At 48.3% G+C, this 27,861-nt stretch overlaps 1 protein-coding gene and 1 pseudogene across 2 annotated transcripts in view; one reads left to right on the top strand and one right to left on the bottom strand.

Moving 5' to 3' along the window:
* MUC4 (mucin 4, cell surface associated) overlaps positions 1-10,920 on the bottom strand; it is a gene marked incomplete at both ends in the record, with an annotated part of 50,973 nt that extends 40,053 nt beyond the window's left edge. Inside the window, one exon of the mRNA XM_082655310.1 lies at positions 10,839-10,920. Within this exon, the coding sequence (XP_082511436.1) occupies positions 10,839-10,920 (82 nt within the window). The remainder of the gene's footprint in view (positions 1-10,838) is intronic.
* Positions 10,921-19,401: 8,481 nt separating this feature from the next.
* On the top strand, positions 19,402-26,048 carry LOC309823149 (14-3-3 protein gamma-like; annotated as a pseudogene). The gene is made up of 2 exons: positions 19,402-19,456; positions 25,251-26,048. The product of its transcript is annotated as a 14-3-3 protein gamma-like (transcript).
* The last annotated feature ends 1,813 nt before the right edge of the window (positions 26,049-27,861 follow it).

The raw sequence follows: 27,861 nt of genomic DNA, 5'->3' as shown, positions 1-27,861 counted from the left end.
ACAGAGTTTTACTGTTAGGTGCAGTCTTAACAAGTTTCTAAATCTGTAGGGCTCGTTATTAGAAGGAAGAGATTAGCATTAGTTACATCAAAACTACAGTATTGTATTTGTCTTTCACCACCATTTAAACAATGTCTTAAGACGCTCCTTCAACAGATTATTCAGCTATTTATGAAAACAATTTGCAGATAACCCAACCTGCTAAACTTGAGTAGGTTATTCTTAGGCACGAAATCCTGGTGAGGGAGGAAGGCTATAGAGAAGTTGTTATTGGTAAGAAAGTGGTTCTCAAAAGATAGGGTGTATCCAAATCCCTGCGGGAGCTTGTAAGGATACGTTCTGGGTCCTACCACCACTTCCGATTCCCCATGTGTGGGGTGGGATCCAGAAACCTGCATTTTTTAAAAAAATTTTTATTATTTATTTGTTTATTTATTTATGGCTGCGTTGGGTTTTCGTTGCTGTGTGCGGGTTCTCATTGCGGTGGCTTCTGTTGTTGTGGAGCACGGGCTCTAGGCGCATGGGCTTCAGTAGCTGTGGCTCGAAGGCTCTAGGGCACAGGCTCAGTAGTTGTGGCGCACGGGCTTAGTTGCTCCGCGGCATGTGGGATCTTCCCAGACCAGGGCTCGAACCCGTGTCTCCTGCATTGGCAGGCGGACTCTCAACCACTGCGCCACCAGGGAAGCCCCAGAAACCTGCATTTAAACATGTGCCCAGGGTGATTCTGATACAGGTGGTCTATGGGCCACATTTTAAGAAACACCGTCCTTAAAATGATAGTATCTGCTCTTAACATTTTTTTGTAAGCTAAAACCACCTTACTGAAGCCACAGATAATGGGGGTCTTGACCACGCTTTGTTCTAAAGAATATTCCCAGCCTTATTCTTGCTGCTCAAGCTTTGCTTGTCTTTTAGCAGAACTCAAGTCAGGCTTTTCAGTTTTCATCAGATTGTTAGACAGCGGAAGCGCGTCATTCTCACCCTGGCCAAATACGTAATATATTTGCAGAGCAGAGAGCTGAGGATTTGACTGTGGAGAGTTGCTATTTGAGAGAAATATGTTTCTCCTCTCCTCTCCTTTCCTCTCCCCTCCCCTTCCCTCCTCTCCTCTCCCGTCCTCTCTCTCCTTTCTCTATGACACACTACCTTCTACTTCACTGAAAAGACCAAAGCCATCTAACTTGATCTCCTTCAATGTCCCAAGAACCTCTCCACCAGGAAATGTCTCTGTCTTCACCAGGTACCTTATTCTACCTAAAAAGAAAGGCTAAGTCTTCACTGAAAGGCTGTGTACACGCACGCACGTACGCATGCCCAGTGCCCTGTCTGTTTCCTCCTTCCCCCCTCAGATGGCTTAGTCCATCACTTCTCTCTGTCTGAGGGTCTCTTTGTGCATTGCTCCTTCTCTTCTCCTGACTATCATGCCCAGGTCTTTCTTGACCTAAAATAAAAGTCTCTCATCCATATTGTGTCCTCCACATCCCTATCTGTCATTTCAGATGAGCATCCTGACAGAGGGGTCTACACTCTCCACGTGTTCTTTATCATCTACTCCTTACACTCTCTCCTCCACCTCAGTCACCTTGCTGAAAACACTTTCCTCCAGAGTTACCAGAAAACTCCTTCCTAAGCACCAAAACAAATTTTCTTCTCTGTTCCCATTAATTTCTGTAAAATTTGGCACCATCCATTCACTCATTCAACAAACGTTTATTGAGCATCTACCTCAATAGTCTCTCCCTGACCAGTGTCCCTTTGGTATTTGCACAGTATTGCCCTCACAGAAGCTGAAGGATTCTTTCCTTCCAACACGTTCCTTAGGTTAATTGTAACTTCAGTTAACTGAAGATATTCAGATATTCAGGCCAGAAATCCCTGAGTCATCTTTGATTCCTTCCTCTTCCTTGTTGCCAGCAACAGAGTTTGGGACCAACTATTATTCCTCCAAATTACTGTATTTCTCCCACACTGTCTCCTGTTCACTTTGCTGTGTTATCCTCATTACCTTTTGCAGCCACCTCTTAACTGCTCTTCCTGATTCCTCCATTTCCCACCCTGACTCTTAGCTTCCATCACACCACTGCTGGGTTGATCTTCAGCTATGGGGACCAGGAAGGGGAATTTCTACTATCACCTCCGTAGCAGGGATCGCTTTAGAAAACACCTGAATTGCCTGCCCTAGAAGGCAGCTGCTTGGATCCTGAGGGCAGGGTCTCATTGTTTTATCAGAGCCATGGAGACTGGTGGCTGGAATTGGTCCTGTCATCCTCTCACTACTGCCAAGGAAACCAGGGTCCTCAGAGGGAGGCCACTTGGTGCTGGCTGATCTTCCTCTGGTTGTGGCTGAGAAGAGTGTTTGAGAGTCTTGTCAGTGGTTCTGTCTGCACTGCAGAATGGTTTCTGTAATGAGGAATCCCTCTTACCCAGGCATTTCTACCCTGTTGGCAGTTTCTGTGGAGATACTGTCTTCACATCAAGTTCTTGAGTGTCAACTGACTTGTGATTAACTGACCCACACCATTGGGAATAGGAATTTATTTCACACTTCTCTCATCAGGCATATTTTCACTCTATAAATAATAATAATTTTGATACCACATATTTGTGGAGTGCTTTATAGCTTCTCTTATTTAACAGTACCCCCATTTCACAGATAAGGAAACTGAGACTTGGAGAGGCTAAGTCACTTGCCCAACATTGCATACCTTGTGAGGGACAGGGCTCAGCTGTGGGGCTGTCACCAAGTGCATGGCCTCTCCACAATTTGGGCTCTTCAAATGCTACCTCAGGAGAGATAAAGTAAGGGACGGTGACTGACCTGCCTGAGCTCTTGGCCTGCCACGTACAGTGGTCTGAGCCTGGGAACAAGTCTGACACATTTTCAGGGGCAAGTGACACCAGGAGGTTTCTGCCAATTTTCTTGGTGTCCCCTTGTCTGTGATGATGTTGGAGTGAGTTGTGATGGCTGTTGACCTCTTGCAGTGATAAGACTGCTGTCAGAAGACACATGTCACCTAAAATGGATAGTTTTAAAGAAGTTCTTCCAGAGGAGGAACCTGCATCTAAGGACAGTGAGGACATCAGAGCTGGCACTGAGGTGGAGCATTCCTCACTCGGAGTCCTGGAACCCTCCATGGATTTCTCTGCTACCACTGCAGTCAGAGGTCTCCCCGCAAGGCCGTTATTCTTCTCCCCTTGAACTGTGTCCGGTGGGAGATGGCCAGCTCTTGCCCCTGTGCTCTCAGGGCTGCGGGGACGGCCAGCGTGATGGTGCTGACAGGCCTCATTTCTCCTGTGTGGCCCTCTGGTGACTCCAGAGGTATGAGGCGGTGACGGGTGTGTTGTTGACTCAGGTGAAGGAGTGGTGGCAGAAGCGGTGAGATAGTGGGAGATAGCGTTCCCACATAGTGGTGACGTCACTCCCTGAGGAGAAAACAAAACAAAGCCTGTGTCTTGCTGACGTGCATTGTGGCCAGAGGCTTCTTCTTCGTGCCTGGTCTGTTTGTCTTGAGTTATTCTTGGAACTGGAGGTGAGGAACCCATATGCCATTTCACCCACAAAGTTTCACTTTGCTGCTGTTATTTCCTGATCTGTGGGGCTCTTCACTGGGCTGTGCCTAGGGCAGCATAGAGCCAAGGAAACCACCCAATGGCAAGATTCACCTTGAAGAGAAAGTTGACTCACAGGTGTGTGGCAGGTGCCCTGAAAATTGTGAAGAAGTTGGAGGAAAGGGGCAGAACCACCCTCCTTGCCATGCTATGCCGGGAGACCAGGGCCATTTGTATGTGTGTCAGCCTCAGAATCGGCGTAGCCCCCCATCTTCAACGGGATGCAGCCTCAGCCCCTCCCACAGAGGAGGAAGGAGGGTGTAGAAACTGCTGCTCACAGAGAGCTGGGTCTGCACTTCCCAGGATCAAGGATGAAGACTGTCATCCTCTCAGACATTCTTGGTGACCAAAGGCTGAAATTTCTGAAAGGTTCCTGGGCTGTGGGTAATTTCAGGCTTCTGCCCCTCTGTGGTCAGGATTTGGGAGCTGGAGACTTCCCAGAGCTGTCCCTCAGGGATGATGGGTGGGTGTTAGGTAATGGATGTGATGGCTGTTGGAGCCCCTGCTATAGGAACTGTGACAGGTGACAATGGAGCTGGTGGCTGTGTTTGTGTTCCTGCTGTTAGAGGAAGCAGAAACTGTGACCACTGTTGTGTCTGCTGGGTATCTTTCCTCCATTGTTCCTAGAATTCATGATGAGGAAAGATGCTAACTCAAAATGCCCTTAGGATAACTGATCTCAAGATATCTCCAGCACCTAGAACGATGGCTGGCATATGGGAATTACTTCATAGACATCCGCTGAATGAATGAATTCATGTGTTCCCATCCCCTAGTCTTTGGTCCCTTTAGCTGAGAGAGGGTGAAATGATATCAATTTCTCCTGTGACTGTCACAGTGGTCCCGGGGTCAGGAGACCAACACGACGGCTGCAGCCTGGGCAGTGTGAACACTGCTGTGGCAAAAGGTAGCCAAACTCCTGAGGGCCACCCTTGGCTAGGAGGGTGGGTCTGCCTCGACTGGGGCCAGGGAGAGACAAGCTCCGAAACCAAGATATTGGAAGCTGGAGATGGGACTTCTGAGGCAAGGAGGGCATCGAGGAAAAGGAAAGTTGGAGCTGTGCCAAGCAGACGGTAAGAGCTAGGTTGTGACGCTTCTTGACTTGGTTCCAGAGTTTCTGGGGTTATCACCAGGGCAACCTTAGTGTCTGCTACACCAGACATTAGGTCAAATAACCTGTGGTGATATCCAAGGTGAAGAATAGGCATTGTTTGGGGTGTGACTTCAGTGGGTACAGTTGCGAAGGAGAGATAAAGTTCTTGCTTTGAAGCCAAATGGGAATCCAATTTTCTTTGATGTTATTGACCTAATTTTTTTTGCAGTCAGCTCTAGGAGATTGCTCCATTTACTGATGAGGAAAAGAAGGGAGGCTTGAGAAAGCTGTAAAGACGTCAGTGAATTTTCCGATACGCCGGTTCCCTCAGAACATAGGTCAGCTGGTCTCTGACTTAGGGGAGTAGGGAATGAAGCGGGAAGATGATACGGCAGTAACTATTATGATTTGGTGTTTGTTTGGTTATTTTAGCTGTGATTCCAGACAGACGTGGTACTGCTGACGCCCCCTAACAAGGTCCTTTCTGAGACCGACAGGGACAAGTCAATGGAGACAAGGCCACAGAGTGCTTAAGAGTGTGGGTTCCACAGACTCACAGACATAGATAGAAAACAAACTCATGGTTACTGAAGGGGAAGCGGGAGGGATAAATTAGGAATTTGGGATTAACAGATATACACCACTACATGTAAAATAGATAAACAACAGGGTCCTACTGTCTAGCACAGGGAACCATATTCAATATCTTAAAATAAACCATAATGGAGAAGAATATGAAAAATAATATATATGTATATATCAATACATATAACTGAATCACTTTGCTGTATACCAGAAACTAACACAACATTATACATCAACCATACGTCAATTTCAAAAAAAAAAATGACTGTTGTTTCCAGAGTCGAACTGACCAACATTCACTGTTTGACTTGGGCAAGTTACTTGACCTCTCTGAGGCTTGAGGTCCTTATCTATAAAAGTGGGATGATGGTAGATAATAGTAATACCAACGGGGTAATGTATGTAAAATGCTTAGCTCAGTTCCTAAGCTCAATAAAGGGCACTCTGCACTGCCTGTTATCTTGGTCTTTACAAGGTCCTGAGATGCCAGATTGCTGCCTGACAAGGGCAGCAATCCTTGTGACTACGTCCTTATTATGGCAGAAGCTCTGTTTGCTGCTGTTTTTACTGTTATCCACGCCCTTCCCAGATCTCCACTGCTACCCCTAGGCCATCATAGCACCTTCTGCCTGGACTCCCGCAGCCAGCTCCTAACTAGTTTTGGTTTCACCCTTGCCCCCTTCCAATCCATTTCCCTCCATGGTATCCAGAGCAACCATTCCAAAGTTCAGATCTGATCACATCCCTCCTTTACCTAAAACCCCTTACTGTCTGCTCATTTTAGTTCCTTAAAATCCACAATCCATTCCACGGCTTACAAGGCCCTACATCATCTGGACCTGTCTACCTCTTTCAAGTCCTCCAAAGGGTCAAGCTCTTTCCTTACTCTGCACATCTTCCCCTGCCTGGTTCATGCTCCCTTTCCCTCCTCCACTGCCCCCCCCCCCCACTACTCTCCCCAACCCCACCAATTTCCACCTCACTTACTACTTAACCTTCAGGTCTCAGCTCACGTGTCCGGCACTTCCTCAGAGAGGCCTTGGAGGACTTACTAATCCAAATGAAGTTTCCCTATTTTACTCTCATCATAATACTTGTTCAACATAACACCACATTTGCAGTTGGGAATTTTTCTGTAATTATTTCATGTCTCTCTGCATACTAGGTCTTAGCTCCAGGAGGCTGGGCCCCATCTGTTCCATTCTTCACTGTGTTCACACAGCACTGCCTAGAACAATGTCAGGCGCATAGGAGACACTCCTTAAATAGTTGTTTAACTAACAAATGTATGAATGAATGAATGAATGAATGAACGAACGAACGAATATCTCAGCACGAGGTGTGGGTGCTTCTGTTCATCCTCCACCAATGAGCAGGGCTGGATTATAGAGCTTGTGTACCACAATGCAAATGCAGTGACCGAGGAGTCAGGGGACCTGCCTTCTAGGCCCAGCTGCCCTATTTACAGGCTGTGCGGCCTCACACAAGCTTGGGAGGCTGGAACCATGACTTCGTCATCCTTGTGTCCAGAGCATTTGGCATGAGTGGAAATTCAGCAAGTGAATGAATAACTCCACACTCTTTCCTGTTCTGAATTCCTCCAAACCCACTGTCAAACTCCAACTGCAATTTTAGTCGGGGACATCTGTATAGAGCGGAGATGTATTTGCAGACCTTAAAAATGCACACTAGGAGAACCGAGCTGCCTGCCGCAAAGCCAGCACCCTCCGTAGGAGCCTGGCCACGACTGTGGAGGCCTCATGTGCAAACACAGACGCCCAGTTCCTGGGGCTGCTTTGGAGTCTCATGGAAAATGTTGAGTATTTAAACCTCTATGAAATGCCAACAAATGGAGTCCATTTCAACTGAACTCTTCAGTGCTGTGCTGGGGACAGGGACACAACAGTGACTAAGTATTTGTTGCCATGAATTCAGCCTGGTGGAAGGTGAAAGGTTGGAAGTAGGAGGAGAGATGGCTGGAAAGTCCTCAGTCCTGGCCTTGGGAGAGGTGGCTGGGTGGCTGCATCTCTGAAGCATTCAGCAGCACCACGAAACCAGAGAACAGACACGGTAGCAAACTGCTTGTTTGAGCACGTAAAAGGCCGACCGCTTCTTGGCCTCTCCTGGCAATGGAGACGTAAATCACTGGTGTGTCAAACCCTGCCAGGACAGCCTCTGCCTCCGGAGCCCAGAAACCGAGGGTGTGGAGGAGATTGCCACACAAGGAAGCGTGCATCCGCGATGTCAGGGAGCGGGGCCTCTGCCCCACGGTGGAGCTGGCATCAGTTCATGCGAGATGCCACATTCTGAATAAACCGAGCGGACACTTGCAAACCCACAGGAAGATCGGGGGTGGCTTTTTAGAGCGCAAAGATCCTTGGATGAATGGGAATGCCCCCGAGCCAACAGAGGTGCCCTCTCCACTCTGCCTCCATCATCCTCCTGCCCCAGCTTCCCAGCTCTGAAATGCAGTGGTCCCAAAATATTGCCATTTGCAGCAACATGAATGTATCTAGACAGCATCATACTAAGTGAAGTAAGTCAGGCAGAGAAAGACAAATATCATAGGATGTCACTTATATGAGGGATCTAAAAAATAATACAAATGAATCTGTATACAAGATAGAAATAGACTCACAGATGTAGAAAACAAACTTATGGTTACCAAAGGGGAAAGGAGGGGCAGGGATAAATTAGGAGTATGGGGTTAATAGATACGCACTACTGTACATAAAATAGATATATAAGGATCTACTGTATGGCACATGAAGCTGTATTCAATATCTTGTAATAACCTATAATGGAAAAGAATCTGAAGGTGTACACCTGAAACTAACACAATATTGTAAATCAACTATAGTTTAATACATTGTAAAATAAAATAAAATTTAAAAGATAACATGCAGGGGTCTGTCAAACAAGATATCATGGATCTTCTACTTTGTACTAGATATTACTTTATTTAATCTTCACCACAACCCTGTGAAATAGCTTCTTTCCACTTCACTAATTTTGCCAATGAAGACACCAAGTTAAAGTTTTTTCTCTCACAAATTCTGGGCTGGTAAGAGGCAATTTTGACATGGGGTCTCCTGGTTTGAACTTCCTGCTTTTTGCCATACATTTTGCAAGCCATTGACTTAAATTTGATTGATTTTCCTGTTCAGGGACTTTCTCCTTTTGGAAGCCCACAAGCCCAGGGAGGGTTTCCTGGGGTGGGGGGCAGATAGCCTGTGGAGGGCTTGGGTGCCATTGGTGGCAAGTTGGGTGGGCCTCCCCTAAACCAACAGACAGATTAGAGGTTCTCGGAGAAAAGGGAAGCAGGAGAGCCCTCCCTGGGGCCCTCTGTGGCCGTGGATCTCCACCGTCCTGCACTTGCTACAGTCCCATCACCTCCCAGTGGCTGTGCAGGGCGGTGGCCCCTCGGTTACTGGGCCACTGATAGTATGGGAGACTGAGGCTTATTTTACCTCGTTTTCTTGACAGAGGGCGTGGAATCAGGGTTGCCAGGCTTCCTTCTAGGCCATTCCTGCCGGGAGCCACCTGTAGGCACCAAGTCTCCGCTGGCTCCCTGTCCAGTCCACCTCTGTCCACCCTTCTCTTCCCCTTTCCCCTTCAGGATCCAGGGCTTTTTCCTAAGGAAGCCCTTACACTACAGCACCTTCATGGAAACCCCAGGGTTTCTCCCTTCAACCTGGGGTGAAGGCTCAGACACCTGCTCCAAGGATGACCCAGGCCTGGGTGAGGGTGCTGGCAGCAACGTGGAAGCAGACCCTGGGTTCAAATATAGGCAGGTCACTCGTGAGTCCCCTTCAGGGAGCCAAGGGAATGGGACTGACCAGTTCCCACTTTCCCAGAACTCCCCAGCCCGGCAGACGTGGGGCACCCACTGCCTGTCCAGCAGAGACTACTTTTCCCTCCAAGGTCCTCTGGATGCTCAATCACAGGCCTGGGGCACCACCTCCCATCCCACTCTCCCTCCTTTCCTGACCCTGCTCCATCCTGTGCCCTTTCGCAACGCACAGGACTCGGTTCCAGGGCACCCTGCGCGGCTTCAGAGCCATCGTGGGGACTCCCTTCCAACTTCAAGGTCCTCCTCTCGCCCACACCCCATTGCTCCCCACCTGCCTTCCCCTGCCCACTCCCACCCCAGTCCTTGCCCGTTAAGAACTTAGCAATCCAGGGGCCATGCCATCCTTTTTCCATAGGGGAACGGAGGCCTGGAGAGAGATACAATAGGACCTGGTAATGGGACCAGATCACTTAGCAGCAGAGCCAAGACTGGACCCAAGGTCCCTAAATCCAAGCCCCCTTCTCCCCATTGCCCATGGTCATGACTCCTACAGACACCACTTAGTTTACCCCCAGGAACAGACCCTGTGGGGCTGGCAACAGAAGGTTCCGAAGGCTCCTTCCGGCCTCTGTTTCCTCACTGTGTGATGAGTAGGGAGGATGAGGGGCTTTGGGTGTGAGGGTGGTGTAGATGGTGGGCGTTCCGTTTGGTCTTAGCCAAGCCCTTAAACATTTCAAGGAAGGTGGAATCTTCCACATCCTTGGCATTGTGCCTCTTACTATCTGTAAGAGAATGTGTTCCTCTGACCCACTGTGTGAGAAATGATTCCTTGGGTGAAGGCTTCCCCGGGCCTGCTGAGGAGGGGAGGGAGCTGTGATTATATCTTTGGTTTGGGCTCCTGACCCCTCACCGTCTCCTGGCCCCAGAAACTTTCAGAAGACTCAGACACCCAGAAATACAGAACGAAACCTGGCCCTGGGGCCAGGGGGGCAGCTTGGAAGGTAGTGAGGAAGGGACAGGGGACCCAGGGGGAGCTTCCCCAAAAGGCCTTAGTTCCAGCTCTAGTTGCAGCTCCAGATAGAGGCGGGCAGGCAGGGTGTAGAGGAGGCCAAGGCCAACGCCAGGGCTATGAGCCCTGCCCTGGGGGCATTAGCCCAAGAGGAAGCTTTTAAACCCAAGTTCAGAGGCAAGAAGCCGACTGCCTGTCTCAGCTGCCCGTCTCAGCTGCCCTTTTGTCCTGCCTTTTTTCTCCAAGCCAGTCGCTTCTTTTCTCCCCTGGTCCTTCCTTTCTATCCTGCCTGTCTCCTCCGATTCCCTCCTCTCTCTGGATCTACTTTGCTTTGATTCATCTGTTTCTCACCTGTCTTTTCCTCTGACTCTATATCTTTCTGCAAGTTTTTCTTCTGGGTGTTATCCAGCTTTCCTGTTTTTCTGTGTCATTCCTTCTCAACTCTCTCTCCCTTTTTCTACAGTTCTGCCTACCTGTCTCTTTCCACAAAATAAGCCCTGGTTCCCCCAGTGAGTTTCCCCAAACCAGGACACTCCCCCATCTCCCTGCTTCTCTGTGTCTCTACATCCTCCTTCCTCAGTCTCTTTAGCGTTCTCCCTCTCTCTCCCCTATATTGTCCCATCTCTATCCATTCACCTCTCTCTACCTCTCTGTCTCTCTCCCCATGACAGACCCCAGCTCCTCGGATGGGATCGGCGACGTCAGCTGCTACCCTGTCCCCAGAATGCTGCCCCAGATGCATCACTTACCCAGGAGCACTGGCCCAAGGATGCAGGAACACAAGCAGCTCAGGAACACCCAGGGGACCCTCCTGCAGTGGACACCCCTCATGGCTCCAGAAAGAGTCCTTCACGCTCCCCTGGGAAAGCTCCTCAGCACAGAAGTAGTAGTGCAAGCAGCAGAGGTGAACCTGTCCCCACTGGCTGCTGGCCTTAAACAGGTGTATTTCCCTGAGGGGCCAGAGTACCAGGGGAAGCGGACAAAAGAAGGTGGGGCCCCTGCCAATCATCCTTGACCCATCTTTCCTTTCCTCAATCTCCACCCCCTTCCCCTACCAGGAAAAAATAAAAAATATAAACAGGCTGCTCTGTTCCTAGTCAGCCTGGGCCAAGTAGCGGGAGGGATGGGAGGGGCATGTAGGGGAATAGAAACCAGGACACATGGAAATGAGGGCCCCCCGTCCTGCCTGGTGTCCTGGGCTGCCCCTCTCTTGCCGGCGTTTCGGACTGCCACAACGGGAGCAGCCGGGTCATTTCAGGAGGAAGGGCAGGGCAGAACAGGAAAGAGAGGGGCTAAGAGGGAGTGAGTTTGGGGCTGTATGAATAGGAGAGTGAAACTTGAGGAGACCCTAAGAAATATGGCAAGTGGGGGGAACAATGTGGGGTGAGAGGTGGGAATCAGAAATACCCCCCCACCCCGTATGCTACTTGTGGGATGGAGGACTGGGCTCGGAATATCTGCTCAGTGCTAGGCACAAGGTAGACCCTCACCAAATGGTGAATTTCCTCTTTCCAGGACAGGACGCAGCAGAACCAGGGTCCAGAAAGCCCAAGGCAACCTGGGAAAGCTGCTTGAGAGATCTGGGCTGGGTAGTGTGGTAGAGAGTAGAACCTGGGGAGAAGGGATTGTGAGCCCATGAGGAAGTGGGGCTGCTCCTGGAGACCTTGGAGACCAGGGCACCCCATTTTGACTTCTTGGGACTCACAAGCATAACCAAGAAGGGACAGGAACGCCAAACTGAGCGTGTCAGGCAGAGTTTGAAGGGGAAAGAAGGTAGCCGGTATAGTTCTGCAAAGGACAGCAACAGCGATGTTCCCCCACCCTTTGCCACCGTGTGAACCCCTGCTTCCCTGGTTTCTCCAGACTTCATTCCCTGAGTGTGGGGTCTGTGGAGTGACTGGTCCCCAGGCAGGGAGCTCAGGCTCTCACTGCACAGCCTAGGATGAGGAATCGGCATTTCTACGTTCCCAGGCAGAAACCTGGAGACATCCAAAGACGAGTGGATGGCTACACTGTGGCGCCGTCTCAGAGGACCAGGAAGGCTCCACCACCTTGTCGGCTACTTGCTTTCTGAAGCTGAAATCCCAATTACAGCCAAAGCCCAAAGGCTGGACTTTCCAGTTATAGTGCAACTACTTCAGAGAAGTAGCATGGTCCCCCCAGCAGTCCCACCTCTGTATGGATCCATTGATCCCATTCTTTCCCAGGAGAAGGAAACCCATAAGGGTAAAGAATTTTAAGCATAGAGCAGTGGGACGGGATACGAGGAAGATATCACTGGAAAAAATGTACATAGACGCCAAGGCCAACTTGGTCTCTTAATCAGTTTTTCTGTGTCAGTTCTTGCTCATGAGTTCTTTCTATTAACTTGCTATGTGTTTTGTTTGGTGACATTTACTGGACTACAGTTTCCTATTTAGAAGAGAAAAAAGCATTCCAGGTTAGACCAAAGTAAGCGTTGGACATCTTGTCGACCTAACACAGCAAACCTCCCACTTTCCAATGCAAGGGACACTGGAGGCGCAGAGTGTTCTCCAGAAGCTACTGTGGTGGCCAAGACTCCAACTGGGCTCAGGATACCTGAACTTGAATCCCAGCTCTGCCACCCAAGGCAAGTCACAGCCTCTTTGAGACTTATTTTCCTCATCTATAAAATAAGGATAATATGTCAAAGAAAAAACAGAGCTGGACAGGTAGTTAAAGCATAAAAACAGATTTTATTCAGGACTCTTGCAATGTGAGAAAAGGGACCTCAGTATAGACCCAGGCTCAACTCCAAATATAGCATGAGCAAGTGGGAATTTATAGCCAAGAAGCAGGGTAAGGGTCAGTGGATAGAAAATTACTAAGAAAAAACATCAGGGGTGAGCAGATTCTGGCTAAACCAACCTAACAGGACTTTTGGCCGAAGACAGGCCAGGGTGATCAGACATCACCTTGGAGGGATGGAGGAGGATGAAGCGCCTGATCAGACATTGAGAGTTCCAGATATTGAGGATGGGACACTCTTGCTAAACTGACTTGGCAGGGCTCTTGCTAAAACCGGATTTTACAGGGAAGTGCACAGACGGGCCTAGAAGGAAGTTTAGGAGCCTGACTAAAGTTCAGTCAAACAAAAGTCTTTGTCAAATAACACCTACCCAAAAGGTTGTGAAAATAAAATGAGCTCAAACATGTAAAAGTGCTTTATAGTTGTGAAGACACCTGTAGAGGGCACTTGGCCTCTCGTTTCATCCTGACATCAACCCTGAAGGTAGAAACAAGTGAGGGAAGCAGGGCATGAAGAGGAGTCTGGAGAAGAATTCCAGGCTCATTTGCATACTGAGGTCTTTCTTGCATCCGTTTTGGGTTTTAGGATGTTGGCACGTGTGAATCTAATTCATCTTCTCCCTGTCTGCCTCCAGTTCCCTTCCCATTTCCCTTTGAGTCCAGCTACCTCTTGGCTTGCCCATTTTCCGGGGTTGGTGTGCTTCTGGGTCTCTATGACAAATGCCCCTCTTTATCTGTTTGTCCTTCCTTCTCCCCTCCCGAGGCGTCTGATGGGGACAGAGAGGGGTGAGTGAGAAGGGAAGAGATGAGTAGATTCCCAGAGGTCTGTCTGATGGAGACCTCCTAGACCTGCAGACTGCTGGGCGTTCTCGGGGGCAAGAATCTGAAACCAAATTGAGGTTGATATTCCATGGGGGGCCAGAGAGTTCAGTCTTGACTTGGGGTATCAGTAAATTGGAGCAAGGATAAGATTATGACATTTCCACGTGGAAGGAAGATACAGATGTGGCTTGAATAGACTCAGCCTGGGTTCTGGGCAGCGTGTCAAGATCTTTAAAGGAGACTTCTCTCCTAGGCTACCCAAAGTGGGAGACTCTCATCTTGGGATGGGGTTAAAATTGCTTACCTCCATATAAGTTATGCCCTGATAGACCCTCATGCTGCTAATAAAGTTACTCCTGGCCAGCCTTAAAACACTTAGATTGAGATGGGGCAGGAAGTCAGATATGTATCCATCCTGATTCATTCAATCTTAAGACTTGAACTAGAGTGCCAGGCCCTGTGTATGTCCCCGTAACCCTGCAAGGTACACATCACCATCCCCACCTCACATCTGAGAAAACTGACGTTCAGGGAAATGAACACGCACTCTCATCATGACTGAGTCACGGTCCGGGTTGTGTGATCAGGTGCAACTGGGGAATGCTAACTGTCCTGAATCACTCCTGCCCAGGTCACACGGGGAAGTCGCAAAGCTGGAATTCAAGCCTAGGTCTGCCTGGCTCCAAAGCCAAAGAATGGAATTAACATGCCCTGAGCGCTTATCCTCTGCTGGTGGGGGCTTATGTGCTGAACGGTTATTTCCCCAAGGTAGACGCAGAGATACGCCTTGAAGAATGGATACACTGTTGGCTGCAAGGAGAGTGGTTAGTTGGTAGCGCCAGCTGTCAGCTCCTTCAGGTGCACCTCAACTTTCAAGCCAGGAGCACTCCCTTCTCATGGTGACCCTCAGGTCAATGACTGAGAAAGGCAGTGGTGCAAGGACTTGGCTAGTTCCAGTCCCACAGGATTCCTTTAAGAGGCAGTCTGCGCCCCAGAGAATCCCACAGCACCTGTAGGGACTTCGTGGCTTTGTCAGCTGTGCTGGCTCCCGCCCAATCCTGCCTCCTGCCTTTTCCTTTCACAGGTGTTATTCCCAATAAACTTTTCCATTTCACTCCATCTCAGCGTTTGCTTCCAGCAGGACCCAACCTGAGACACTCACTTAAAAGAGGATGACCATTTTACGATATAAAGACTGACCATCTGAGCTGGGTTTCAAACCCAAATCTGCACAACTCCAAGTTCTCTGACCACTGCTCTCTACTCAACAGTCCAGCAAGGGGAGGGGTTGGTGGTTATGGTCTTGGTGGGCGTGGCTCCTGCTACACAGAGGAGGGGGATATCTGCTTGCGAGGGCAAGATTCCCAGGCTGCAAAAGATACAGACCAATGGGATTGGTGCCGGTTGGGGCGGGGGCTCCCCCATGGCTGGACCCGCCACGGGAGTGTGCTATGTGTTGGTGTCAGGCCACTGCGGATGAGGGAGCCGAGGTGACAAAGGGCAAGCTCTGCTCGTGAGATCTTGGCTCCCAGGCCGTGGTGGAAGCCAGGGCCCTGGTGTTTGGGCCACACAAAGGCCTCTGTCATTCTCCCAGGATTGGGCTTCAAGGCCCTTTCTCTAAAAGTGCCCTGCGTTCTCACACCAGTTAGTTCATTTCTCATTTTCCCTCTGCGGCGGAGGGGGACTAATGCCTCCCCAAGCAACACCTTCCAGGCCTGGGGTACCCAAGAAGGAGGCTCCGTGCTGAGTGCCTGGGCAGGGGTGAAGGGGTAGACTTGAGGCCCAGGAGTCTAAATTTATCCATTCACTCAACTCTCACTCTGAGTTTTCTTCTCCTCTCACTCTGAGGAGAAGAAAACTCAGTCCTGGAAGTTAGCAACAGTGCTCAGTCAAAAAGCCAGCACCTAGGAGCTCAGATTCACTATCTGTGACCTACGGGTAGGCTTCCCTTCTCAAATTCTGAAAGAAAAAAAGAGTCTGAACATAATTTTAGAACCAGAAGAACCTTGGCAATCATGGAGTCCACACTGCTCATTCTGCCATGGAAGAGGTGCCGGCCCACAGAAAAGGGAGTGTCCCAAGTCACAGGGTTGGTCACCGGCAGATGCGGGCTTGCACCCATGGTTCCAGTGTTCATTCTGCCCTGCGCTCTTCCTCCCATGGTTATTAGGTTGTCTTGTGCACTCCTAGAACCCCAGTCAGACCCGCCTCTAGCCTAAACCTCTGTCCACAAGCAATGCTCAGTAAGGGCTGTCATGATGAGGCCTCCTGCCCTCTCAGACAGGGCGGCCAGCAGAGACTTCCAACACTGGGTTCTGACAGAGAGCCCAGCCCAGGCCTTAAAGAGTTTTTTCAAATAAAGTTTACCATCGCTGTTTTTTTCCCCTTATGAAAGTAATACATTCTCACGATAGCAGATATGGAAAATATTTAAAACTGGAGAGGAGAAAAACATCATCAGTACGTTTGAAAAACCCCTCTTAATACACTGATAGATTTCTAGCTACTTCTCCAGGAATAGCTCATATACATAGTTTTAATCTATCACATCATAGATAAATTTGGATTCTACTTTACCACATAACTTTAAACCTAAACATTTCCTCTCGTTGTTATGAAACACTTCATGCACACATTTTTAAAGTCAGCATAATGTTCCATTGAGTGGACTGCCATATAATTTATTTAATTAAGTTGGACACGGGCTATTTACTTGTCCCTATTACAAGCAGTGCAGAGATGATTTCCTATTTAAGCTCATTTCCTTAAGCTAGAATCAAGACTGGTATGTTTTGATACACTGCTCTGATCTTCCTTCTCCTACAGCAGAAAGTCAATGAACATGAATTAGCTAAGTCTACAGTGTGTGAGCGAATTCTCAGACACTTGGGGTCTAATGCTGACAGTCTAACGGTAGAGGCAGAACCAACAGTAAAATGAGATCATTAGTCAGATGAGCTAAAATCATGGTTGGATTAAGGACTCTGCAGGTGGATTGGGAAACAGGTGGAGTCCCTCAAGGATGGCTTCCTGGGTGGGCTCCCAGCCCTGATCCAGGACCAGCTGCCAGGCCTCTTATTTGAAGAACTGAGACTTGATACATAGCGCAGGTGATATTCTAGAGAAAGTAATCCAGAAGGAATTTGAAAGAGGATGGGGTGGGGGAATTTAACCAGAGGATCAGAGAAGAAGAAAATGGAAATAGTCCTGGAGCAAAACCTAGCTGGGAAGTGAGGTTCTCTCCTTCTTCCCCAGCTCCCTGGGGAGAGGAACTAGCTGAAGCTGGAGGGGTCGGCCAAGGGGAGGGAAGGGGAGCAGAGCCAAGGAGTCCCAGCAAGCCCTGCTCCCCAGGATACAGCAGAGGCAACAAAACTCAGGGTCAGCCTGGCACTCCAACAGCCCTGTTATTCTGTGAACCTCTGTGCCAGGCACTGTGCCCAGCACAGGGGATGCTGAGATGAATAAGATATAGCCCCTGCCGTCACAGGGTCACAATCTAGAGGGATCTAGACATGGGCGTAGGGGCATTTACAGATGGGCCCTCTGGGTGTGCGGTCCTGAGGGCTGGGTGTATGTTGAGCAATGGAACAGACTCACTGAGGGCAGTCCAAGAGGATCTCTCTCCTATTAGTTTCCTAGGGCTGCCGTAACAAAGTACCACAAACATGGTGGCTTAAAACAACAGAAATGTATTCTCTCCCAGCTCTGGAGGCCGGAAATCCTAAATCGAGTTGTTGGCAAAAGCGCACTCCCTCCAAAGGCTCCGGGGAAGAGTCCGTCCTCGCCTTCTCTACCAGCTGGTGGTTGACGGTATCCTTGGCATTTCTTGGCTCGCAGCTGCGCCACTCCAGTCTCTGCCTCCGTCACCACATGGCCATCTTCCCGCTGTGTGTCTTTGTCTCTTTTCTCTTCTTATAAGGACAAAAGTCATTGGAGTACTGCCCACACTAATCCAGTATGACCTCAGTTTAACTTAGCTGATGACATCAGTGAAGACTGTATTTCCAAATATGGTCACATTCTGAGGCGACATGAGTTTGGGGGGACACTCATCCAGCCCAATAAAATCTCTTCGAAGAAAGCTTGCGAAGGGTACTTGTGGGTCGTTACGGTAGAGGACAGGTGGCCTCCTCAGGGAAGCCCGGCAGGTGAGCCCACTTCCCCCCGGGCTGGCCCTGGAAAGATATACTGGTATATATAATTTATACTTATCGTATTAGCCTAATTTAAGTGTGAGATTGGCTTTCTAAAAATGCTTTGAAAGCTTTCATGACTGTTATTGCCTGGAGAGCCCCTGAATGTCTGATCGCTTTTAACAGTCCTGGGCAGCCAAACCCCAAAGCCCTGGTCCCTATGAGATAGTTAGGCCACCGCCCTTGGTTAGTTTGCCCCTCTGCCAAGAGCAGGCACACACCTGCAAGGACCTGGCTTTCAGAGGCCCCCCACCCCCCCACCCCATGCCATCAGAGTAAAGATCACTGTACTTTGCCTAAAGGATTAAGAACATGAAACTCATGGTTCGTTGGGCCTATCACACTGGGCTATCACGCTAGGGCCTATCACAAAAGGCTGCTCCTTTTGGCACTCCTCATCCAAGGGCAAGGAGAGACCATTGCAAGGATTTAAGCAGGGGTGACATGATCCAACTTTTGGTTCAAAAAAGGTGGAAATCAAGTTGTGAAAGAGCGAGACTAGATGAGACAGGAGGCCTCATAGAATAGCCCAGGCAAGAGATGATGGTGTACGGAGAAGTACAGTGGCAGGGAGGTGGAGAAATGCTTGGCTGGAGAAAGGTTTCAGAGATAGAACCCACAAGGCTTGATGGGAGAGGGTCATTCTTCTGCTCCACTTTGAGCCACAGGAAGGAAGATGGTGCCAGTAACTGAGAAAGGGAACATCAGTGGAGTAGTAAGTTGGAGGCATGGAGGGAGGTTGCAGGAGGGAAAGACATGAGTCTCTTCTCGGTAGGGTCACCACGTTGTTTCTGTCCCGAGCAGCACACATTTGAAAATGAAAGGAGGCACCATTGGAGCAACTGGGACAACAACTTAAACTGAGCCTGTACCTGGCAAATCAGACCTACAGTCATTCATTCGAGTTTGGGGATGTATTGAGGTTGGAGGTATTGATGAGATACTCAAGTGAAGCTATCAAGGTGACAACAGATATATGCGTCTGAGTTTAGGTGAGATTTTTGACCAGAGGGTTTTCTACCAGTAAAACAATTAAGGGAGTTGTTTCTTTCCAATTGCTTTATGGTATTTAATTAAAACCCATTTTATGACTCTTGTCACTATAGATGTCAAAATAAACTGGAAGCAAAGGAAAAAAAAAAAAAAATGAAGACCGTGAAACCCAAACCCTTATTCTTTGGTTAGAGCCTCTCCTTCCTTCCCCACCAGCCCTCGGCAAGAATGAGAGGCAAAATCAAAATTCACTGGTGCTTTTATCCATGTCAGTGAGTCTGCGTTTCTGTATAAATGACCAACACATTAAAAACAAACAAACAAAAAACAACGACTTCTTGTTCCCTTCTCAGGACCTAAAGTACAGCCTTTCATCAGATGAGTACAGCCCGTGAGGAAGGCAAGGAGAAGATGCGGAGGCCAGAGGGGAGAGCTGAGCAAATTTACAGGTTTGATTCAGGCATCCAGGCCAGACCCTGAACTACCGAACCGCGGGAAAGGGCTGCTGTGGGCAGAGTCCCCAGAACACGGGAAGATGGTCGTTCTGACTGAGGCAGATCAGGAGTCCAGCCCCTGCGAATGCAGCCCAGGTGTGGGCGTGGAAGGAGTGGTAATAAGAGCAAATGAGGCAGTGCAACCAGGGCTCCTACAAGGTGTTAGCCGTTTGGTGCTGCCAGCTTGCATGGCACTATGAGAAACGTGGCAAGTCCTCGCAGCTGATTCACCCAAATTTCCTGGAATGTAGATGAAACCCTTTGGGTACCTGACTGGAATCCAGAATGACTGTCCTGAGTGAGGGAAGCCTCGGAAAGGAGGGAAATTGCAGAGAAGGGCCTGAGGAACATGCCAGGAGCCTGCTTTGCAAGGAGCAGCATCTCCCAGCTTGCTGTGTTGGGAGGCGAGGGTTAGGAGGGGGACTTTGTGCAGAAGGCACCTGTGTTTGGGGGTTCCCTTGGGTGGGTGTTTCTGTTTTCTACCTGGGATGGAGGACTTTTAGTTCCTGGAGGGGAGGGAGAGAGGGAAGGTAGGTGGGAACCAGGGTGTGAAAGTCATCATCTCTGGGAGGAGGGGCTTTCTACAGGAACAGCATTGGCCAGAGGCTCCGGGCTTCCCTCCGGTGTCCGAAGATTCTTTGAGACCTCAGACCCTTCCTCACTGGCTTTGCCGCCATCTCCCACCCCCAATCAGGAAGCTCTGACCAAGCTTCCAGGTGGCCTACACCTGCTTGCTAAGGAGGAGATCCTCCCTCAAGTTGCCCCCAGGGATTCCTGCCCTGGCTCCCTTCTCCCTGCAGCTGTCTTTTCCATTTCCAACTCTACCTGGCAGGTCCTCACAGTGCCTCAGGGTTTGAATGAAGCTTATTCATCAGGTTTTTGCTGAGGCTCTTTCCCAGGCAAACCTTAGCCTCCTTGCCTGCCGTCCTGCTCAGTCAGGTGTTTCCCAGGTGCCCAGTGCCCCGGCCTGGCCCCTCCTCCTGGTCTCTCCTGGACTGGCCTGCACAGTTTCATGGATTCAGGTAGAAGACAGAGACAAAGGGCTTTATTACTCAAGGAGCAGCAAGTAGCCTGAACTTCATGTTCACATTGGCTTCCCTTGCCCACAAAGTCCTACTGGGCAGTGCAGAGGTAGGCCCAAGTGGATGCTGGGACACAACGGATTTGTATCATAGCTGAGGAACCCTGACCTTAGAAAACACCAATCTTTTTAAGGGCTGCAAGAAAACCTGCCCAACCTTTCCCCCAAGGTAGACGTTATCTTTATTATATCGGATGGCAAACAAATTAGCATTCTGTCCCAGAGGGAGACACTATCTCTCTCTTCCAAGGCTGTTCACACTTTATAAACATCCTTGAAAAGATAGTGGAGAACAAAAGGCTGTCAGTACCTCTGCTCCCCAGACTTGCAGAAACAGGAGAGATCAAAGGGGAATTGTCTCCGGACATCCGACACCAGGGAAACCCAAGTCCAGCTGGCCCAGCTTGTTGGCTCTTTCCCCTACCTTGGGTTTACTAGGGCGACTCATTCAAGTGCCAGGTACTCCCTTCCCCCAGGTCTCCGCGCCCAGCCCAGTGCCTGACCCCTGATGATTCTCAATAAATGTTTGTAAAATGGATAAATAAATGACTGGGTCTTTATAGAATTTCTGCTTTACAGTGTGAAAATAGCTTAAACATTAAAGAAACCACAATAGGAATGACAACTAACATTTATCAAGTACTTGCTACGTGCTAGCATAGTCAGTTCTATTACAACCAGAGCTGGCTTCATGGGTGTGTCTCTGTGCAGGCAGACAGGACCTCAGGATTAGGAGGGCACCGAGCTTGGTTTAATGCTCTGCTGCCATCATCTTGAAAGTCTTAGTTTTTATTTACAAGGGGGCCCACATTTTCATTTTGCATTGGATCCCACACATTATGTAGCTGGTCCTGGCTATAGTCTGCACATGTGTTACTAAAATTCACAGCGCTCTGCAAAATCGTGGAACAAAAATCACAGGGCTTATGGGGAAAATGAGGTTGGGGCACAACACTCAAAAACTTTGTCAATGACACGTAAAAAATACACCTAGTTGGGCTTCCCTGGTGGCGCAGTGGTTGAAAGTCCGCCTGCCGATGCATGGGACATGGGTTCGTGCCCCGGTCCGGGAGGATCCCACATGCCGCGGAGCGGCTGGGCCCGTGAGCCATGGCCGCTGAGCCTGCGCGTCCGGAGCCTGTGCTCCGCAACGAGAGAGGCCACAGCAGTGAGAGGCCCGCGTACCGCAAAAAAAAAAAAAAAAAAAAAAAAAACTTAAAAAAATACACCTAGTTAAAACGCTAGCATGGCTTTACACATTGAATGGTTAAGAAGTTCATCAGGACGATGATAAGTATGGTACTTTACCTCAAGAAAGACCTGAAGCTGGCTTCTGGATGTGGGTGTTGGAAGGGATGTTGGCTCCTGGACATGGGTGGCTGCGTGTTATGGAGGATGGTCGAGGGTATCAGTTATGCGATTACCAGATATGGAAGGATATGGTGAACTAAGGTAGCTGGAGGTGTCTGGGGTGTGGCCGTGTGTGTTTTTTGTATTCCCAGGCGGCTTGGTTCATCTGGGTGAAGATTTTTGCTTTCACCTAGTGTTTCCCGAAGATGAAATCATTCATCAGCAAATGTGAAATTTGCAGTAGGTTCAGATTGTTCCCTCATGTATCAATTGCACTGGAACAAATTAGTATTTCTGAGACAATCATTATAGCAGACCCGACTGTCCTGTTTTAACGTTTACAGGTACTTACCCATAAAGCCTTCACAGTTCTAACCCGGGAGGTGGTTACTGGGAGAGATTCCCATGAGGTAGTGGTGAGGACTCAGCCTACATGAGGGGCATGGCGGACCTCACAGAGTCTGCCCTCCTGTATACCACATGCTAAATTCTCAAGCTCCCCAGAGAATCCGTAAACAATGAAAACTGCTGCCTTCCAAGGCCCAGCCAGCCTGCTCAGGGCTGATTGCCTAAATGGGCCTCTCACCTAGCCACCCACTTATCAACTGACAAAGAAAATCTAAAAAGAAAATCACAGTTCCCAGAAAATTTTTTCCTCTCCTGCCTTTTAAAAATCCTGTTTTGCTTTTTGTTCATTACCAACAGCCTATTTGCTCTCCTGCCTCTTATATGTAAATAAATTACTTGCATGCAGATAACTAACTGTCTCTGAGCAACTCAGAGGTTAAGTAACTTGTCCAGGATTTTGAAGCTAACAGGGGCCAGAGCCAGAGTTAGAACACAGGTCTGTCTCTCTCCACAGCTTTTCACTCTTGCTACTTAACCTCCTCCAACAGTGAAAGCATCTGTAGTTTGAAAGAGAGTGTGCTGGTGGAGCGGTCAGGGCTGGAAAGGCAGATGGAGGTTGGGGGCTTGTGAGAGGCCCGATCCCAGACGGGAGTGGCTGTGCCCGGCCCAAGAGACAGGGCTTCGAAGGCCTTTCCACCCTGGAATCTTCTCGACAAGCCCATCAGGGACAGGGGTGAGGACACCAGGAGGAGTGCAGGCTATCCCCCCTCTGTCCCATGTGGAGCAGAGTCGGGGTGACAGGGCTTTGTGCCCAGGAAGGAGAGTGGGGCCTGAATCCCCAGCATGGCTGCAGTTTGGGATTATAGGGAATATCCACAGTTGCCTTTTCTCCCATGACCCTTCTGTTTAACTATATGGTCATAACCTGACTGTGACCTGGAGAGTGGCGGAAAAAAAATGAGATTGGAAAATGAGATAACCCTCGCCAACCATAAAGAGTACTTGCTTATCTACATCTGTAGTGTACATGGTGGGGAGGGAAGAGGCAGAGGGGGCAGTGAGGAAAGAAGAATCACATGCAAAGTCCAAACATTTCAAATACATTTGGCAATATTTTAAAAGAAGGTTAACCTGTATGTAAAACAAAAAGCATAAGTCAACTTGAAAAGCAATTTTAAATAACTAAAGAAAAATATTTGCAACACATTTGCAAGATATCCTTAATATATAAACATAATATTTATATGTTTATATATATTTACTGTTTATATATTAAATATCATATATTATTATTACAAAGTAATAATAATACTTTAAAATAAAATAAAGATGGGAGCAAAGGACATGAATAAACAAAGAAATACACAGAGGTTTTCAATCCCACCAGTATTTAAAGAAATGTAAAATAAAACAAGATACCATTTTTTTAAAAAAATCACATTTGTAAAGATTTCAAATTAATGACAATAGCCAGGATTGATGAGCATATGGAGAAGCTCACATTCATAATTGCTCTTGGGATTATAAAAGCGTATATTACTGGACAGTAATTTGTTAATATATAATGAAAATCTTAAGAGTTTACTTCTACTCTTCAAAATTCACTTCTAGGAATTTATCCAAATGAAATTACAGGCCAAGTATACTAAGACATACGTACATAGCAAAAGCTGGAAAGTGCGTAATTGATGACAACTAGAATTTGGTTAAGTTCTTATGATGCATTAGTACAATAAAATATAATGCATTCATTAAAAATAATCTTGTGGAAGAATATACAGCAATCAGGGAAAACAATAAAACAGTGTGCAGTAAAACGTTCACAAAATCGTTTATGCCATGTTATCGCAAAAGTTTTTTAAAGAGCTATATACAACGAGAAAAAAAAAAGAAAGACTTAGGGCTTCCCTGGTGGCACAGTGGTAGGGAGTCCGCCTGCCGATGTAGGGGACGCGGGTTCGTGCCCCAGTCCGGGAGGATCCCACGTGCCGCGGAGCTGCAGGACCAGTGAGCCGTGGCCGCTGAGCCTGCACATCTGGAGCCTGTGCTCCGCAGCGAGAGGGGCCGCAGCAGTGAGAGGCCTGGTTACTGCAAAAAAAAAAAAAAAATAGACTTGGAATAAAATATACCCCAATATTAACATTGGCATTCTCTGAGTAGTCAGTGACATTCATTCTTTTTGCTTTTTGGTATAGTCAACACTAAGCACTCTTTTATAAGAAAAGAGTAAATGTTTTGTGAGTTTTTAAAACAAAGATTTACCTTCCTAAACGAGTTTTTCTCATCTGACTATTCACAGGAGTTTGAATTCCTTGAGAAGACAGACAGCCACAAGAGTCCCAGACCTGATAGGGCCTTGGGGCCAACTAGCGTGATGCATTCCCCAGGCCTGTGCTGAGCACCAGGCAGTAGGGTCTCATGCGAACAGAGTGGGTCAGCAGTAGCATTTTAAAAAACTCTCTGTGCATGTGCAGAGGAGGACTGCAGCATGAACTATATTCTTATATGGGTTGTAGTTTGGAAAAAAAAAGTTTGAGACCCTATTCTACAGTAGCCCCACCAGGCACTGCCCAGCCCTGGCTGAGCCCTTCTAGTGATGGGAAACTCACTACCTTTGTGCTGGTGTTTGACAGTACAAACTGTTAGACAGATTTCCTTATATTTCATGAGTCCTGGCTTCTCATCATGCCCGATCAGCCCCCAACTCCCTCCTCCAGGGCAGCACTTCAGACGTCTGAAAGCAGCCACCAAGTCTCGCTGAGTCCAGGCCTGCCTCCCCACCCCTTCAACTCCTTGACCACCCCCACTCCCAGTTCTGAGGCCCTTGCCTCCCCTGTCTCTTCTTAAGTCATCCTCTCCTCGTCCCCGGTCCATTAAAGTGTCACACACACGCCCATGACCCTCCCCCAAGACTGAAGCCACCATGCCAGGCCATTTTGCTCATTAATGAATCCACAGATTCATTCGATATCATTAAGGGAGCACCCACTGTGTGCCCAGCTCTGTGCTGGGTGCAGGGGAGACCCCCAGAGAAAAAGAAAGACCCGGCAGATGCCTCGCGCCCGGTCCCAGGGTCGCAGCTCTAGCCGCAGCCTGGGTCGGTCCCTCCAGCACCCAGGCTCCAGGCTGCCCCGGTCTCCTCGCCCGGCCCGAAACAGCCTGTGAAGACGGTAGACCGCAAGCAACTGGTGCAGAAGCCCGGCTGGTGGAGCAGGCGGAACGCTAGGACCACAGGGCCGCGGCCACGAAGAACGTGACAGAGCTGAAGCAGCCAGTGTCTAGTGAAGAAGGAAACCTTCTCTCTGTGGCCTACAAGAGAGACCCTAGAACGGCTGGGGCACGCTGTTCTTCCTGGAGGGTCATTAGTAGTGCTGAGCAGAAGATATCTGCAGAGGGTAACGAGAAGGTAGACATGGTGCGTGCTTACCGTGAAAAAATAGACAAGGAGCTGATGTGTCAGGATGAGCTGAGCCTGCTGGATAAATACCCAATCAAGAATTGCCAGGACAGCCAGTATGAGAGCAAAGTGTTCTAACTGAATATGAAAAGGGACTATTACCGCTACCTGGCCAAAGTCTCCACTGGAGAGAAGAGGGCAACCTTCGAGGAGTCATCTGAGAAGACATGTAGCAAAGCCCATGAGGTCAGCAAAGGGCACACGCAGCCCACTCACCCCATTAGATTAGGCCTGGCCCTTAACTACTGCGTTTTCTACTATGAGATCCGGAATGCCACAGAGCAAGCCTGCCACTTGGCCAAGACAACTTTCAATGGCGCCATTGCCAAGCTTGACACTTTCAGTGGAAACTCCTACAGGGACTCGACGCTCATCATGCAGCTCCTCGAGACAACCTAACGCTCTGGACAAGTGATCAGCAAGACGACGCCGTAGGAGAAGGCAGCAATTAAGGCCCCCAGGTGGACTGGCAGTGCACGCTGATGCTACTACTGCACTCTTTATTTATTTTATTTTGCGTGAGCTGGGGATCGTGTTGGGGAGGGAAAGAGAGGGGTGACAGGATGACCTTCTTAAGGAGAAACCCACGACCTGTCCTGACTTTGACATTTTTGCCAAAATACCACTTGTGGAAAGGCAGACTAGCTGTGCTGGTATTGGAACAGCAGCCTCACACTGGCATATGGACGGTTCTGTAGATTAATGCAAGTGGAGCTGTCTTTAACTTGTTGCTAGAAAATGGGGGGGGAGGGTTTGTTTGTTTTCTTATTAGTCATCAATTTTATACACATCAGTGTATACATGTCAATCCCAATCACTCAATTCATCACACCCCACCCCCAGCCCTCGGCTGCTTTTCCCCCTTTGTGTCCATACGTTTGTTCTCTACATCTGTGTCTCAATTTCTGCCCTGAAAACCGATTCATCTGTACCATTTTTCTAGGTTCCACATATATGCGTTAATATACGATATTTGTTTTTCTCTTTCTGACTTACTTCACTCTGCATGACAGTCTCTAGATCCATCCACATCTCAACAAATGACCCAATTTCGTTCCTTTTTTATGGCTGAATAATATTCCATTGTATATATGTGCCACATCTTCTTTATCCATTCGTCTGTTGATGGGCATTTAAGTTGCTTCCATGACCTGGCTATTGTAAATACTGCTGCAATGAACATTGGAGTGCATGTGTCTTTTTGAATTGTCTATCTTTCTGTGAATGTGGTTTTTGTTCCACAGGCTGCAGGATTGTAGTTCTTTTTGCTTCTGCTGTCTGTCCTCTGGTGGATGAGACTATCTGAGAGGCTTGTGAACGTTTCCTGATGGTAGGGACTGGTGGTGCATAGAGCTGGGGAAAATAGGGTTTTAAGATGAAAAGAAAACTTAAGTGGAATGGCCCTCCTTCAATAAGTTCTGTGGTTCCAGTAAGGATTTTTATCTTTAAGAGATATGCTCTTGTCTTTTAAGTTTTGGGTACTTTCTGTCTCATCTGTTTTAGCTGTGCATTTTTTTTCAGGGTGTATGCTACCAGACATGGAATAGTTTAAATCCCAAGCTGATAGACTTAAAACATAAGGTATATTTATTCTTATGGTTTAGGCCTTGCCTGTTTTCAGAAGTTTCTGATTAGTTGACAGCATTAACACTAAATTGCAGTTTACAGTATTTCTGCATTACAGCCATATGTAACATCAAGCCATTGATTGTGTATTTTTCTTCATTTTGGCTTTTACACCCTTAGTTAGCCTACCCAGGTTGGTTTTGCAGTTATCTATCTCCTAGGCGAAAAGGCTTGACCGAGGAGAGTCAACGCTACTTTAGGTTTTGGTTAATAGGTGCTTGGCAGGTGGCTGTGGGATTTTTGTCCTTCTTTATTCTTAACTTAAATCCACCACAAAAATTATGAATCACTTTAACAGAAACACTAAACACCACAAAAATAGAGAAAATTCAGGTTTGTATCTCATTGACTGTGTTGATATTTTGAGAGACATCCTGAGTTTTAAGCTGCCACAGCTCCTTCCTCGGGGGTTACACTGCCATTTCACTCTTCGCTTGAGTCTTCCCCACTCTATCTTGTGTCCACCGCACTCACTTGGGTGGGTTGAAAAGCTGTTGGGTGGTAGAAGTTGGCAGTCGTTTTGAGAAAGGTCGTGGAGCAGTGTGTGAAAATTTAGGTGCTAGGAGCTTACTGGTAGAAAAATCCTAAAGGAAAAGCTCTATTCATAAACATTCTGTCCAATTTCGGGAACCTTGTAAG

This window comes from Grampus griseus (assembly GCF_964374135.1).
Source record: "Grampus griseus genome assembly, chromosome: 5".
NCBI classification, from domain to species: Eukaryota; Metazoa; Chordata; class Mammalia; order Artiodactyla; family Delphinidae; genus Grampus; species Grampus griseus.
This window is presented reverse-complemented; position numbering and strand designations above follow the sequence as displayed.